General features: G+C 31.4%; 2 protein-coding genes across 3 annotated transcripts; both read right to left on the bottom strand.

Annotated features, from left to right (window-relative positions):
* Positions 1–464: 464 nt before the first annotated feature.
* On the bottom strand, positions 465–980 carry LOC133691766 (uncharacterized). The gene has a single exon (XM_062112359.1). The coding sequence runs from the start codon at positions 978–980 to the stop codon at positions 465–467; it is 516 nt and encodes a 171-aa protein (XP_061968343.1).
* A 4,137-nt stretch (positions 981–5,117) lies between these two features.
* On the bottom strand, positions 5,118–10,834 carry LOC133691908 (probable beta-1,3-galactosyltransferase 2). 2 transcript variants are annotated; one of them, XM_062112532.1, is made up of 11 exons: positions 10,288–10,834; positions 9,059–9,155; positions 8,833–8,897; positions 8,512–8,723; positions 8,341–8,404; positions 7,389–7,461; positions 7,132–7,252; positions 6,744–6,831; positions 6,531–6,656; positions 6,301–6,410; positions 5,118–5,630 (listed from the first exon to the last, which is right to left on the bottom strand). In XM_062112532.1, exons 1-11 carry the CDS (start codon positions 10,398–10,400, stop codon positions 5,482–5,484), a joined length of 1,218 nt encoding a protein of 405 aa, XP_061968516.1. In that variant the 5' UTR covers positions 10,401–10,834; the 3' UTR covers positions 5,118–5,481. The 2 variants fall into 2 exon arrangements, with proteins under 2 accessions (XP_061968516.1, XP_061968514.1); XM_062112530.1 differs by having other exon boundaries at positions 8,833–8,906.
* Positions 10,835–16,126: the final 5,292 nt, after the last annotated feature.

Raw genomic sequence — 16,126 nt, forward strand, 5'->3', positions numbered from 1 at the left:
AACACTCAATATTCAAGACCTTTAGGGAATAACACAGTGAAGGAAAATTACCAACAAATTCAATCCAATGGTCAACCATTTAACATTAATAACAACAGAAGTGACAATTTTAATTCATTGATAAAATACAACATTAAAAACCAACAATATCCTCATATAAGTATATTAGCTCCCGAAAAGCAGTTTAATATAAATACAATAGTAAACAAATTACCGCAAATGGAAATGCCCATATATCTCAACAGGAAATGTGAAAGAATAAAATGACTCGGATAAACTTTGGCAATTGGAAAAAACTCATTTTTAAAACCGGCATCCCATTATTCTGCAACAATAAAATAAAATTGTATAAATACATTAAACAAGTGAATAGTTAATTGATTAACGGTTAAGAAAATGTAATAATACCATGTCAGCTAAGCACGTTTAGTGCGTGCATACATTCGTTGCGGCCATCTCAACTTCTACTCTTTATCACCCATACTAGCCCACATTTCTCTTTTCCTTCTTAAACTCAAATACTTTGTAGCAAAGTCGTGGAACTCATCTTCAATTGAAACTCCAGGAATTGAGTGCAGCTCAACCATCACCTCGCGAATACTACAGCCTTCGCGATCCAAATTAACAGACGTGGAATCACTCTTAGTCGATATACTCTCAAGTAGTTGATTGCACCTTGACAGCAACTGAATTCCAGATGTTTTCTTCTTTCTACCTCGCACATCATAATGATCTTGTTCTTTTCTTTTGTCACCGCTTTTTGTGTTGTTATTGCTAGACATATTTATCCCTCCAACCATTCGAGCCATGTTAGTTTGGAAATCTGGAATCACATCTTCCTCTGAATCACCGCTACCCTTTTCCAAACCATCATGAGCAATGTCGGCATTGCTTGTACTAGGATCAACATCACTGTCAGCAGGTACACCTGATGAAGGAGCCCATGCAAACGCTCTAGTTGCGACAATGTTGGAATACATTCAGTCAAATTTATTCTTTAAAGACTGCTCAATATCGACATGTCTAAATTTTTTGGCTCCTCTAATTTCCTGCATATAAAATTAAATCAAGTAATGAATGATCAAGACTAGTAAAATTTTGGTGTTGGAATTTGATAACAATAAAAGAAATTGTTAGGATGACAAGGAATGTACCTGAATTTTTTGTTTCTACCACTCATCGCTAGCTGAAATTGTGCCTAATTCATTATTCCAGCCAACACCAATTTCAGAAACCAGCTTATTCCATATCCTCCAATCCTTTTTGCATCCATCCCATTTGTTTTTCAATTATGTTTTGGTGAATGCATGGCCAGTTTGTTCTTTGAATGATGTTATGAGAAATTTCTACCCCGTTTTATCAAAATGAGTATTAGGTCTCATTCCCATATCAATTGCCTTAATGCATATATCACAAAATATATGCAACATTTTCTTTGTCCAAGCAGCCTTATCAAAAGATTCAAGACCTTCCATGATATCTTTTAAAATATTTAACAAAAGTTTGAAATCCATCATAATATCCATGTCCAATATTACAAATCACAAAAGTGTGAGCTATACTAGAATTTGGCCTCTGCAAGTCTCATTTTTTCTAGCAATAATCAAGATTTTGCTATCTACTGGTGATATGAGAAACTAGAAAACTAAGAGATCTACATACATATATTATTGACCATGTCTTGTATGAAAATCTTGTTAAAGAGATAAGGGAAATATCTAAACCAACAACCAAAAAAAAGTCAGCATTTATGGACAAGACCATCAAATTCAACAAACAAATGAATATTATAAAATGAAAAGCAGAGAAATAAATCAGTTTGTATTGTAACAGTAGGAAAACTACCAACCAACGAAATGGGCTGAAATATTTCAACTGGGAACAGAATACAGTAGAGCAAATAATCCAATTGACCTGAAATTAATTTCATGGTACCTTAATTCCAATATAAAACACACGTAATGTGCACAGTAAAGAACTCTACAGTTTATCAAGCAGAAACAACCTCAATGTGCACAATCAACAGATCAGCATGGATGCATGACATTGTTTCTAGATTAATTAATTTTAATGAAGCAGCAGCACTGTAGGCTAGACATCAACAGAAAAACAAATTTCAATAAAGAACAACACATAATTACGCACAATACAAAGACCAAACAGCAGCACGGAAATGAAATTTTTAGCTTAAGTAAAAAAAATTAAAGAACGCACATTACAGGTCATAAAAAAACACAGAAATGCAATGAAATTTGCTCAATTAAAAAAATTGATGAAGGCACAATAAACAGAAGAGAAGCAGCAACATCAAACTACTCTTTTTAGCTCAATTCAAACAAACTAAGAACGCATAATAAACAAATCATGTAGCATCACAGAAATGCAATTTTTAGCTATAAAAAATGAAGATGGAGATAAAGGTAAGAACTTACCTCTGTCTCTTTCTTATGTGACTTTTCCCAGCACGGTTCTGCAGCATTTTTCTGCAAAAAGAAACAATGAAGACCCAAAACAAAAATGAAATTTTGAGCTAAATTTTAAAAAAAAATATAACGAAGATAAGGCAGGTACTTACGGGTCTCTCGCTCGTGTGACCTTTCCCAGCACGAAGTTGTTGGGTTTTTCTGCAATGGTAACAATGGAGGGACAGATCGGTGAAGGTTTGGGTGACGATCTTTGTAGGTGTTTGGAAAGAAGAAGGGACTGGGGAAGGATGCTCTCAGAACTGGCGTCGTCCTGTACGTGGTTGTTTTTACAAAATTTTGAAAAGGGGTTGTTGTCGGCAAGAGACGAGAGAGGGAAACAGTCTGGGGAAGGTGGAAAATAGGAGTTTGTAGATCAATGGCCAAATTGATTTGCCAATTAACCGTGCTGTGAACAATTTGGGTGAGGGTTGGGAAAGTTTTGCGACCGTTGGGAAAGTAAGGGGAAAGTATCGGTGATGAGAGAGAAGAGAAAACGCATGAAAAGCAATTGGTAATTGCTTTTCAAAAACTGCAGTCCAACCTTAGTTTTGGACTGGGACTCACACCAATAAAAAATATGGTTGGTGTTAACCAAACACTATGTTGCATATTTTAATTTCAACCGCGATCCCAACAGCATATCCAAACAGCATCTTAATATGTATGTTAATGCACTGAAAATAATATAATGTTCTTCACAACATTATGCTTACGTATATGGAAGGAGTCTAGGAGTTGTACTTAGATGACCTATATTTTAGGCAGATTTTTATTGGGTTGGAAAGTGAAGGTAAGAGTGGTGATTTTATACTTATGGATGACTACTTATTTTATGGCGCGTGCAGTTATGTATCCCTGACCATTCGCTACAAAATATATCATATATGAGATGCACTGTGAGGGCCATTTTGGACATGACAAGACCCTATCCTTAGTGTCATCTAATTACTATTGGCATAAACCGTTAGGTCAAGTATTAGGTTTCATGAAGAGATGTGCCATCAATGTTCTAAAGGTTCTTTAACCAATGCTAAACTATATTCTCTCTTGCATGTAAGGGATGCTCTTTGGTTGGATGCCATAATAGATGTTGTATTTTGGTTACCATAAACCCAAAGGGCTATAGACTTCAATCCTTATGGTGGTGGACAGGGAAGTTAGCCCATTTTATTGCTTATATGAAGACCATAGTTGCTTCTGAAATTACCCATCTCTACTTTAAAAAGATGGTTCGCTTGCATAGGATTCTTAGGTCCATTTTTTCTGATAGGAATACGAAGTTCATAAGCAACTTTTAGAAGAGATTGTGGAGAAAGTTTGGAGCTCGGTTAGATTTCAACAGTGCATAGATAGAAGAGGTGAACTATAGCCTTGAGAACCTACTAGGAAGTTTGGCAAAAGAAAAACCTGAGAATGAGATCTGATTTTTCCACAAATAAAGTTCACATATAACAGGTCTAAGAATTAGACTACTCAACTAAGCCCATTTGAGATTTTTTGAAAGCAGAATCCTTCTGGGGTGCTTGAGTTAGTACCTGTTTCTCGTATTGGACGCTAAATATTCAAGATAAAGATATAGCAGATTACCTTTAAGGGTTACATGATCATGTTAAACAAGCAATTTCTAAAACAGAGGATTAGTCCCAGTGAGGTGTTAGAGAAGGTCAATGATCCTCCATATTTTATTAGTGATTGTCAAGAAAAAGGACTTCTACAGTATAGGGGATTTTAGGAATTGTGCTTGGGATAGTTTTGCCTGTAGTCTCCTGTGTGAAGAAAAAAAAAGAAGAATGTATTGCACCAGGCTCGGAAACAGGTGCTAGGTCGAGGGATTAGCCTGGATAGAGGAATTGTAGGGGGCAAAAGGTGTATAAGATAATTGGGTGCAAGTCTGGATTAACCAAATATTCTGAATTCCAAAACTCAATATACTAGGTTGAAGGATTAATGTGGATTGTGCAACAGTAATTGGATGAAAAGTGTCTATGGTTAATTGAATGCAAGCCTGCAATATTTAAAAATTCTAACTCTAATTCTCAATAGGTTGTTATGGTAACTAAAGAGGTATAATTCCTTGCTAAACTCAAACTTAGAAAAAAAGAAACTTTTTTGATGCACCAGATCAATGTGGGAGCATGTTTTTTAGTTTAATTTCAGTTAATATATTACAAAAGCTGCTCGGAGTTATTTTCTGAGCACTTTAAAATCTTTTTTGTTTTGGTTTTGCTATCTTTCTTTCCACACAAAAGAACTCAACAACATCAACATTACCATGTACTACTAACCCTTGACATCTAACCATCACTAAAGCTAAACAAACATCAAGTTCTTAACCCCCGTTAGTTTTTAACCCTTTCCCACCTGATAGAACACTATCTTTTGCTAATGAATTCGAAGTGTAGCAGATTTCCATTGGTTACACCCTATGGCTGAGTTTTAGCGTTGACTGATAATGTCTTTCAGTTTCAGGAGCTCCATCTCTCTTTACTTTTTCCCTCTCTCTCTCGGAGTTGCATCAAAATTATAGAACAAGAATCATTATTGCTGCATTGCTTATAAGTTCATAATCAAATCAACCAACTTTAAGCATTTCCTAATTGATGCACTGCAGAGTTTCTATAATGGATATTGGGTTACCAGAATATAGTACACTTCAAAATCGAATGAGGGCTGGAAAAGCCACCGCCAGAACTTGTATTATTGTTAGCTTGATTGCCCGTGGGATTGTAACCTACAATTTGGCAAAGAATTGTTGGGGTGGTGACAGGTCCACAGCCTCTTGCCTTCTCTGGCCGCTATTGCAGACTCTCTCCTTAACTAAAATGGAGAAGTCCGCAAAGCAGGGCCTCTTTCTCTCACACACATGTGGGCAAGGGCGTGAATGTACATCCATTTTCTCCCCCTCTCTATTGGCGTATAATGGCATGGTTTCTATACTCACAAAAAATACAGAAAGGACTCAAAACACCTGATTCTTTAGTGTATCATCTTCCCGAGGTTGGAAGAGCACTATCTCCTAAAAAGTTGCACTCCACAAAGCATTCTCACCTTCCCCACACCGCCGATGGACCTCCTTAATCCTATCGGCAGATCTGCAAATCCCACTGCAGCTCCAATCAAATGATGCAACACAGATGTTGCCAGCCTGGGCCTTCCACTCGCAATCTGAGGTAACAAGTTGTGAAAAAATAATCAGAATTTGCAACATACTCTCCTGGTACAATTCAGAGACTAAGGTTTAGAAGCCATGTGCTCAAGGAGGGGTCAACAACCAATGTGGCAATTATATTTGTTATATATTTGCAAATAGCAACTAAAAGAAGGAAACAGAAATAAATGTGATCAAGAAAGGTCATATGAGGTTATTGCACTTTCATATGAATAATGATTTCACCAGTGAGATTATTATCATTATCATGATAAGAATTCTAAATTTTAGGTCAGAAGTATCAATCTGCTGCACAAGGTGATCCATGACAAAATTGTTGATTTGTGCGGGCAAATCTTATTAGTTTCGTGTCAATTTTTACGAATACTATGCTGTAAATGATAACTTCTTCAAACCTTATAATAAATAATAACAAATAATCACATCAATCCAATATTTGGTCAATTCATTCTGGTGTGCAATGTACTCCTTCAAGGTGTAAAAATTGATGTGATAGAGGCTCACCCCCCACTGATGTATGACATGAGAACACTCAGTATCTTCAGCAAGACAGTAATTGCTGGATCTATAAATTATATTAGTTTAATACAGTCCAAGAAAATCTCTCTTTCTTTGTACTTCAATTAAATAAAGCTTTTCAATATTTCAAGTTAAATATAGCTTTACCAGGTGGAGTGCCACAGCATAGTCTCCGATCATCAATGTGCTCTGCATCAAGTCCAATAAACCATGACCCCAGCGAAACATCCTCGTTGGCAAACTTATGCAGAACATGCCTGAAATAATTATTTGCACAAGAACCATCATTGATGTAAGGAAACTACAGGAAAAAGTAGGGCATTTAGATCCAGGCGCAAACTTCCATCATTCTTCTGTTACAAATAAAGAGAACTTACTGGTTTATTGATATATACTTGGCCAAATCTTTTGAAATAGCATACAGCTGTCCAGTAGCATGTCGGAAGTACTTATTTCCTGCCTCACCAAATTTCCAATACTCGGGTTCATGGTATCTCACACCCCTGTTCAAAAAAGTGACAAGTTAAAAATCTAGATGATGATTTCTTTTTAAAAACTCCTGACAGAAAATTCAAGACAATTTCACTTACTTTTGATTAAGGACAGGACCAGATTTCATGCATCCAATATATACACGTGGTTTCTTTCGGTGTCTAACTAGAGTTTCTCCAAGTGTTGCTGCACCAAGTAGCAAGAAATGGACTTTAAACAAATTATTAGAAAGTAGGAACAGCAATTTACTTGTATGGATAAAACCACTAAGATAAACTTGTGTTAATTGTCACATTGATCCTAAAGGCTATGAAAGAACCTAAATTCTTCAGATGGTGACATATAAATACATAAAAATTTATAATAATCTAAAAACTTTTCCCGTCAATTTTTTTCCTGAAATAGGAAAAGAATAACTCATTAAACATCTTCAGATGATTATAAATCACTAAGAATGGAATCATTGCACATTATATATTGATCTACCTATATTTACATGGACATCATCATCAACTTTGACATAGAAATCTGCATCCCACAAAGTAACAGCAGTAGCAAAATATATCTTTGTCTTGGCTGACAACTCAAGATACCCTTCAACATGGTCCTGCTCAGATCATAGCAGCACAAATATGTGAGCTCATAGTCTTAGATTTTTCTTTTCCTGTGTATACTAAATAGTTTTTCTTTAGAAATGAGCAAGTAGGGCAGCGCAATAGAAGATTAGGAAACAAAAGCCTTACCAGTCTCAAGAAATCTCCATGCTTTTTGTCCTCTGCTTCAATGGCTCTGTCCAAAATGCCTCCTGTTGTTGCACTAGATAGCATAAAAATATTTTAAGTGATCTAGCACCATCAAAGCTATTAGTTGTCATGAATAGAAATTGTTAACAGATCATGCATTCAGAAAGCACAGGTTTAATTCATAAGATTTGATTGTTTTCACCAACATATATATAATATTTCAGAACTAAAAAAAACATATTTCTATAGTAGATTGCCTCTTGGAAAATAAATTCTGCTATAGGATATGATAGATTGAACATTTCTGCTTTTGCCAAAACAAGCGTGTACAAATTACAATTGAAGAAGACACAGAAATGAGCTGCAAGTGTTTAATTTTAGACAAATGCATCATGTATAAAAAAGTTTCTAAAGAAATTACATCAGTCAAAAAAAATTGAAAATCATTTCATGGAAATGCAAAGATCATCTCATGCATGCAACTATTCAGGCAACAATGTTAGGTTAATAAGCTCATTTCAAACCCAGCAAACAGCAGAAATGATTCGTGAAGAAATGCTATTGAAAATGCAATAGAAATTTAATTTCTATGGAATACAAAAGCACCAAAAAAGCCTTAGTAATCACTGCAATGCGGCAGCTTACTCTTCCAGATTCTCAGTGCCTTTAACTGACATCAGGATACTTATGGATTCTCAAGAGAGATTGCATTAATTATGTTGTAGAAAGCAAATGGAAAGTTTGTGCAGCCTTAATAACTAAAATTTGAATTGTTTCATGGGTGGCGGTAATCATTAAGCACGTGATGGATAAGCAAATATTCAAAATGAATTTATGCTCGCATTACGGCCAGAAACATCCACTCAACAACTCAAAACTAAGATCCACATACTCCATCACGAAATACATGCACCCTTATCCAGATCATTTAAGAGAATAGAAGCCAGCCCACCTATGACCAATGACAAAGCGAACAATGATACCCTTCTCTTCTTCCAGTTTCTTCCTTTTTTCACCTATTTTGCATTAAGGATAAAAAGAACCTTGTCGCAATGAGATTTCACACAGAAATTAAAATAGCATAAGAGTAATGAAGGAAAGAACAGGGGACAATTCAATGAACCTTGTGGCATCCACGTAGCACGAACTGAATCTCTTCTTTTCCGACTGCTAAAAGCTGTATTAATACCAATAACCATCAAATATCTTCTTTTCCCAGATGACCCAGTCCTCTTTAAGTCATCTGACAAAGGAGAGCCACTGAGTATAGACTCCTGTGCTGCCCTAGCAGCCGCTAATTCCATCTCCAAATTTGAAATGGTTTTGTCTAATGTCCTACATTCAATTTTTTATAGAGAGTTTGCTTTTGAGGATACCTTCACACAAATCAACTATGATATGTCAGCAGAAGGTAGAACAATTGTTGGGCATAAGCTATACTTACTGAATGGCATTATGAGTTTTATAAACTTCCCCAATAATATCCTTAGAGTCACGCTTCACTTCTTTCTGGTGCAACTAAAGGGATTTAAATCAGATTACAAACAACAATGGTGATGAGTAACATATAAGAATGAAGTAAAGAGCTTGAAACACTATGAGTATAGCATTAATTAAAAAAACATAAAAAGGGAATGGAAATTTATCATGTCATAAATAAAGATACCCACAATTTCATCACCGCAACCCTCTGAAACTAACTTTAGTTTTTCAGCTTCCACCGTAGTTGTTCGGTTGATGCCTTTAGGCTCAGGAACGTTCCACGTCCTGCCACCATTTTTCCTTATTAATATGCCATTGCATCTTAAGTGCCAACAAGAAGTTACCTTGTTGATGATTATTTGCAATCTCTTTAATCATTCAGAAACAAATAAAAGCAATGATGCAAACAAACTAATCCAAAATAAGATAAAGATTGAAGCTACTTGCAGAACCACAAATGCAAATACAACCAATGAACAGATACCAGGAACTCTGATGATTTCATTGCATGAAATTATTCCTGGAGGCACATCCAGACTGAAGAAAATACTCGTATGTTAAGATATGAAAAGGGAAGAGAAAATTCAATGGGGGATCATTGAAATGATTGCTAAATCTCATTACGAATTTCTAGCTAACCATCTCCAACAAAAAAGAGCAGTCCCAGCTACCAGATATTAAAGAATTAATTTATGGCAAAGTACAGCAGATGTCGGTGACCTTCCTTCCCCTAGTACACAACCAAGTGGAAGAAGGTAGAAATAAAAAGTGGGGATAGTTCTTAAAGGTAGCACATGGATTTCCAACAAATAAACCACATTTAAAACTACTACCTTAAATAAAATCATATGAACAACAGTAACGAAGACAAAGATTTTATTTATTAGATGATGGAGGAATTGGGAGCAGAAGGGTATGAGAAATTCTTGAATAAGGAGGGACCTGTTATCAAAACAAGAATTCACAAAGGTTTGAGAAAACAAAATACCGACACTCACTAATAGTATTAAAGTAAAATAGAAAGTCAATGCATCAATATCCTAAATTGGATAATTAGATCCATCTCACTTGAGCAAGAAAATAAAACCAGAAATTGCATGGAAAATTCAAACTCGAAAAATGGTGAAATATTAAGATTCAGATAATTTAAAGAAGTCAATCCATTTTTTAAGATGAAAAATAAAACGTATTTTTCCACAAAACCAACCAAAAACAAGCCTTCGATCCACACAATTAACAATAATCAAAACTGAGATCTTAGAATTTGAAAAGAAAAAACAACTTGTGCCCATTTCATAAAAGGCAGAAACTTAATCAAATTCAATCAAAATAAACTCTCCAAAGATTGCCCCAACAGGGAATTCAGATGAAAAAAATAATTAGAAGAAAAAAAAAGGACAAGAAGAATTAAACATACCAATTGGCTAGGAGCATTCCCGAACAGAAGCAAGCCAAGCATAAGAAAAGAGTCCATTTTTGGGAGATAACATTTTTAGAAGACTGCTGATCTCCCCTGCTCTTGAAAGTCATTTCTTTTCCTTGTTATTTCTATCTGGGGTTTCCAATTCTTCCCTTGTATTCACAAACCAATAGCTATCTCAACAAAAACAAACCCCATATGCAAGAAAATAAATCGAATCACGGAGACAAAGATAAAAGCTCCCTCAAGAAGCACTTAGAATTTCTTTTAGGAGTACCAGAGCTATGAATGAGAGCTCTGTCCAAGATTGGAAGCAGAAAAACGTGTGTTAGAGAGAGAGACCCAGAGGGGGTGGTCTGGTCTGTTTTTCCTTTTTTTAACTTGGTTGTTCTTGTTTTTGTTCCTTTCTTTATCCTCTTACCTAAGCTTTGTAGTAGGAGTAGTTGCAGGAGAGTTAGATGGTGTTGTTTCTCTCTCCAGGTTTTTTCTCTCTCTAGAAAATGTGGAAATACTCTTCTCTGCTTTGCTAGCAAGGGACGTTGAACACAAGTGAGAAGACCTCCTAACCGCCTCTCATCTTATAGTTGGAGTTGCCTGGGAGTCTAGCAGCAGTAATGAATTATTTTTTAAAATATTTTTTATTTTAAAAAAATATTAGTATATTCAAAAAAATAAAAAAACATAAAAAAAATTAATTTTAAGAACAAATTATAAACTCTGTTTGGAATATAATTCAAACCGCTTATAATAAATTTGTGTTTGGAAATAAGTAATAGTTGTTTTAAAAAAAATTATTCGGAAATGTATCAAAATAATATTTTTTATTTTATTTTTAAAAAATCACTTATGACATCAACATATCAAAATAATTTAAAAATATATAAAATATAATTTAAATTTAAATAAAAAAACATTATTTGAAATACAATATCACACCACCATTACCAAACCATCCTCATCTTAATGTAATTAGGTTTTTTTATTTTGTAAGGTATTTAATTTGCCTGAAATAGGACTAACAATCTACCACATGTATATTAATGCCTTTTAAAGCATTCTTATTAAACATGTCAAGATGGTGGATTCAATATTTTATAAGCTTAAAATTTAGTTTAAATTGGATTTTATTTTAAACTAATTTAAAAATTAATTTAATTAAACTTGGATTAAATCAGTTAAACTTAGATAATCTAATTTGATTAAGTCCAATAATTTTTTAAAAAAATATTATCCACAACTATCTAATAAAATATGAAAATAGACATAATATTATATTTTAATCGTCTCTTGTTCTGCCTCCTGCATTGATTAAGAATAGAGAAGCCATGAGAAGACAAAGCTGAATATGTACCGCATAAATGTCGGCAAGAGGCTTCTGTTCTTCTTCTTCACTACTTTTTGGTAGAAATCATTATAAAACAGTAAAAAAAAAAATATATGGATACGAAGAGTTGTCCCGCAGTCACATGGTAAACTATGGTAATGTTTGTTAGTTGAAAATTAGTTTTTTAAAAAGAAAAAAGTTGTTTTCATGTAAAGTGATTTTTTAAAAAATAAATTATTTTTTAATTTTGATAATGTTATAAAAAAATAAATAGAAAATATTTTTTACTGTTTGGTTATATTATGAAAAATAAATTGAAAATAATTTATTACTGTTTTAATTTTTTTTCAAGTTTATTAAAAAATAAGGATTAAATTTTACATATAAAAAAGTTGAACGGGGATGAAATTGAAAAAAAAAATCTGATTTCATAAATTATTTTAAATAAAATAAATCAAAATCAAAATAATAAAGACCAAATTTGATAGATAAAAAAGTTGAAAAATAATGAAATTAAAATATATATATATATATATATAATTTTATAAATTATTTTAAATAAAATAAATAGCAATCAAAAAAATAGAGACTAAATTTAATAAATAATAATTTTTAATTAAAAAATAAAATAAAAGCAAATAACAATATAAAAAATAAGGATCCAAATTGATATAAAAATCAAATCAAATTAAATTCTAAGGGTCAAAATAAAAAAAAACAAAATATATAGCAATTAAAAGATTGAGGATCAAATTTAATATAATCAACAAATAACAAGATATTTCTAAATTTTTCACAACTTATTGAAAGTGCTTTCAGTCCAAAAAAAATATTTTTCTAAAAACCAAAGTAAATTTTTTGTTATTGAAAAATATTTTCAATTGACTAACTTCTCTAATGATAAACAAATATAAGAAAGTTTGAAAAATAATTTTCATAATAGTTATACATCTTTTATATCTACTCATTTGGAGAAATTCCTTCAATTAAGACTTGTGCTAATTTAATATTATGGTAATTTTTGTTTTTTAAAAATATTTTTTTAATTATTTTTATTTAAAAACTATTAAATTGATGTTGTTAAGTGTATTACACTAACAAACATACTTATATAAAGATAAAAATATACGATGAAATTAATAGTAACTAAATGAGTTTCTTAAAGCCATTTCTAAGGCTCTTAGAATAAAGTTGTTCGTGGTTTACATCAATTATACAAGTACCCTTATAAAATATATATACATGCGTTTATGAATATGGTTAATAAGTGGATTTATTTTATATATTAATAAAAAAACTTTTAAAAAAAAGATTTTATTGTATCCTTCCTCGTATAATACTGTTATTTTAAATAGTATTTTTAAAAAAATTTAATTTTATTCTTTAACATTATATTTATTAAAAATCCTCATATAATACTATTAACTTGAATGATGTTTTTTTCTTCTTCTTTTTTGGTTTTTTTTCTAATTTATATTTTTTTAATTTTAATTTTATTATTTAATATTATATTTATTGAGAATCCTCACATAACATTATTTACTTAAAAAATAGTGTTTTTTCCTTTCTTTGTTTTTTTTTCTAATTTATGTTTTTTTTTTAATTTCATTCTTTAACATTATATTTAATGAGGATTGAACTTCATAATTCTTTTTAATTTATTTTTTTATGAGATTATCTTATATTCATGATCCAAATTGTGGGTTTAATATGTTAACTTAATTGACTCGAGTATTTTTTTTTTTCTAATTGATTTTTTTCATTTGTATCTCTCCTCACATAATACTATTCACTTGAATAGTATTTTTTTTCATTCCTTTTTTTTCTAATCCGTGTTTTGTTTTTTCAATTTCATCCATTAACATTATGTTTATTAAGGATCATCACATGATATTATTCACTTGAATAATGTTTTTTCTTTTTCTTTTTCTTTTTCTAATTTATGTTTTTTTTAAATTTTATTATTTAACATTATGTTTATTGAGGATTAAGTTTCATAATTTTTCAATTTACTTTTTATGAAATTATCCTAGATTCATGACTCGGATTGTGGGTTTAACAGGTTAACTCGGTTGACTCAAGTATTTTTTTTCTGATTGATCTTTTTTCTCAGTTTCATCCTTAAACATTAGATTGATTAAGAATTAGACTTCATAATTTATTTCAATCTGTTTTCTATGAGGTTATCCTCATCCCATGATTAGGTCACATGTCTGGTAGGTTAATATTAGTTGACTCAAGTTGTTTTTTTGTGTTTTTTTAAACTGATTTTTTCACTTTCATCTTCCAAAACTGATTTGATTGAGAATTGAGTCTCATAAATTGTTTCAATTTGGTTTCTATTGGATTATTCTAGTCTCATGACCTGAATCGCGGGTTTGACAAGTTAATTCGAGTTATTTTTTTGTCTTTTTTAATTATTATTTTTTTAGTTTCATCATTCGACATTGAGTTTACTATAAATTGAGTTTCATAATTTGTTTTGATTTACTTTGTATAAAGTTATCATGATCTCGTGGCTTGGTATGCGTATTGACAGGTTAACCAAAGTTTACCCGAATCAATTCAATATATTATGGTTTTAGTGTTTATTAAAAAAAATATTATTTTAAATATTTATTTTGACTCAAATTATGTTTTTACTGGTCATTTAGTTTGCCTTTAGATCTGTCAAGATAATCAGATCACATCAGGTTAATTTTTATATGGTTTAATTTTTTTTCTATTAAAAAGAATACTAGCAACACCTAAACTTTTTTTTATATTAATTGTTTTTATTTAACCTGTGGCATAATGCAAGCTAATAATATAGTATTTCAAACAATGATGATGGGAAGATATATGCCATATGAATCCATGGGGATATGAAATGAAAAGCCAATCATATTGCCAATGCCATAATATATGTTCCTTTTATGCCGAAGCTTTATTGTGAAAGTGACATTTCCCTATCTCATCACCGAAAAAGGAGGAGGAGAAAAGGATAGTAATCAAATAAATAACTTTTTTTTTTAACCAATTGTTGTTTAAGGAATGTTAATTTGTGACGGTGATTACATATTTGTGTGGGTGAAAAGGGCATATTTTGCCACATTTAAACCATTTTAAAGTATAATTATAAAAAATCACCTTGATTTAGTTTTCATTATCCTGATCCGATGAAAGTGACCTAACAAGTCAATTTATAATTTAAATGACTTGGTCGATCATCTAAAATAATTTTTTTATTTTTATTTAAAATATTGTTTTTGTTTTTAAAATTTTTTTGTTCAAATAATACTGTTTTGTTTAAAATAAATGAAAAACTGAAAATATTAATGTTGAATATATTCAAATTGACCCGTTCATGAGTTGTTTCTAATAACTATGCTTCATAGGAGGTTATTGTCATGATGCCCATGATTCTCTTTTTTTTTTCTTTTCTTTTTTTTTTTAAATCCGGGATGTCCGGGTTAGTTTATGGGCACCACAATTAATTCTCGGATCCACTAAACACCCTGCAAGCCCAATAAATAAGTAAAATATCATAGAAATAACAGGCATGTATACTAATACTCAAATCAAAATAACAAAAACAAAAAAATCTTATCTCTACCGCTTGGCTACAAGCCTCGGTGCTCCCTTTTCTTTTCTTAATTACCGTGGAAGTTGGTCCTTTGGATAGAAGAGCAGCACATGAACTCAATATGACAAAGCAACCACGCCTTTATCATCTTTCACCAGCGCATGCTCGAGATAAGGTGGGGATGCACTAGAAATAGACACCAGGAGTTGGAGAATTTAATGGACGGTTAATATATACAAATTAGCTATCGTGTTCTTGTGCGGGTTATTAAAAAAAAATTCGAAAAAATGTTAAATATACAGACCACTTTGATATGATTTTAATATAACAAAACTCAAAATATAAATTAAGAAATTTATGCAAATATTTAATTAAATAAATCAATAAATATCTATGTAAATAAATAAAAAAATCATTAATAATAACCAAAAGAGAAATCCAAAAAACTGAGATATGTAAGTAGATTAAGATATTTAATTACACAAAATAAAACATTCATTTGAATATGTTCACTGAATTTGTTTATTTAAATCAATAAAAGATAAATCCACACAAAAAAAATTAGTGACCTAAAAAATAAATACAAATCAAACTGACTGAATAAACTCACGTCCTAAAAAAAATATTACGCAAGACCGAACACATCATAAATATTATTTAAAAAGAATATTTTTTATTTTGAAAAATAAAATTCATTTGTATAAAACAAAAAAAATATAAATGAATTAGAATAATAAATTGAAAAATAAAACACAAACAAAACATTTTAAAAAAAAAAACTTATGTTCTAAAAAGACATGTAAAACTTGTTACCTAGGTTTTTGAAAAATAAAGTCAACATGAAAATAAAGTCATGTAAAACTTATTTTGAAAAATAAAGTTAACATGAAAATACCAAGACTTCACCCATGACCCTAATAATTATCAAGAAGACCCGTGTGAAAGTA

This window comes from Populus nigra, chromosome 4, assembly GCF_951802175.1.
Source record: "Populus nigra chromosome 4, ddPopNigr1.1, whole genome shotgun sequence".
Classification (NCBI taxonomy): Eukaryota; Viridiplantae; Streptophyta; class Magnoliopsida; order Malpighiales; family Salicaceae; genus Populus; species Populus nigra.

Excerpts from the sequence above, each read along its gene's own strand:
- LOC133691766 (XM_062112359.1), bottom strand. The coding sequence starts at position 980 with ATGTATTCCAACATTGTCGCAACTAGAGCGTTTGCATGGGCTCCTTCA.
- LOC133691908 (XM_062112530.1), bottom strand. The coding sequence starts at position 10,400 with ATGACTTTCAAGAGCAGGGGAGATCAGCAGTCTTCTAAAAATGTTATC. Across the intron at positions 8,405-8,511 it reads TGCTACGTGGATGCCACAAG|GTGAAAAAAGGAAGAAACTG; the intron begins GTTCATTGAATT and ends AATGCAAAATAG. Across the intron at positions 6,411-6,530 it reads AAGTATATATCAATAAACCA|GCATGTTCTGCATAAGTTTG; the intron begins GTAAGTTCTCTT and ends TAATTATTTCAG.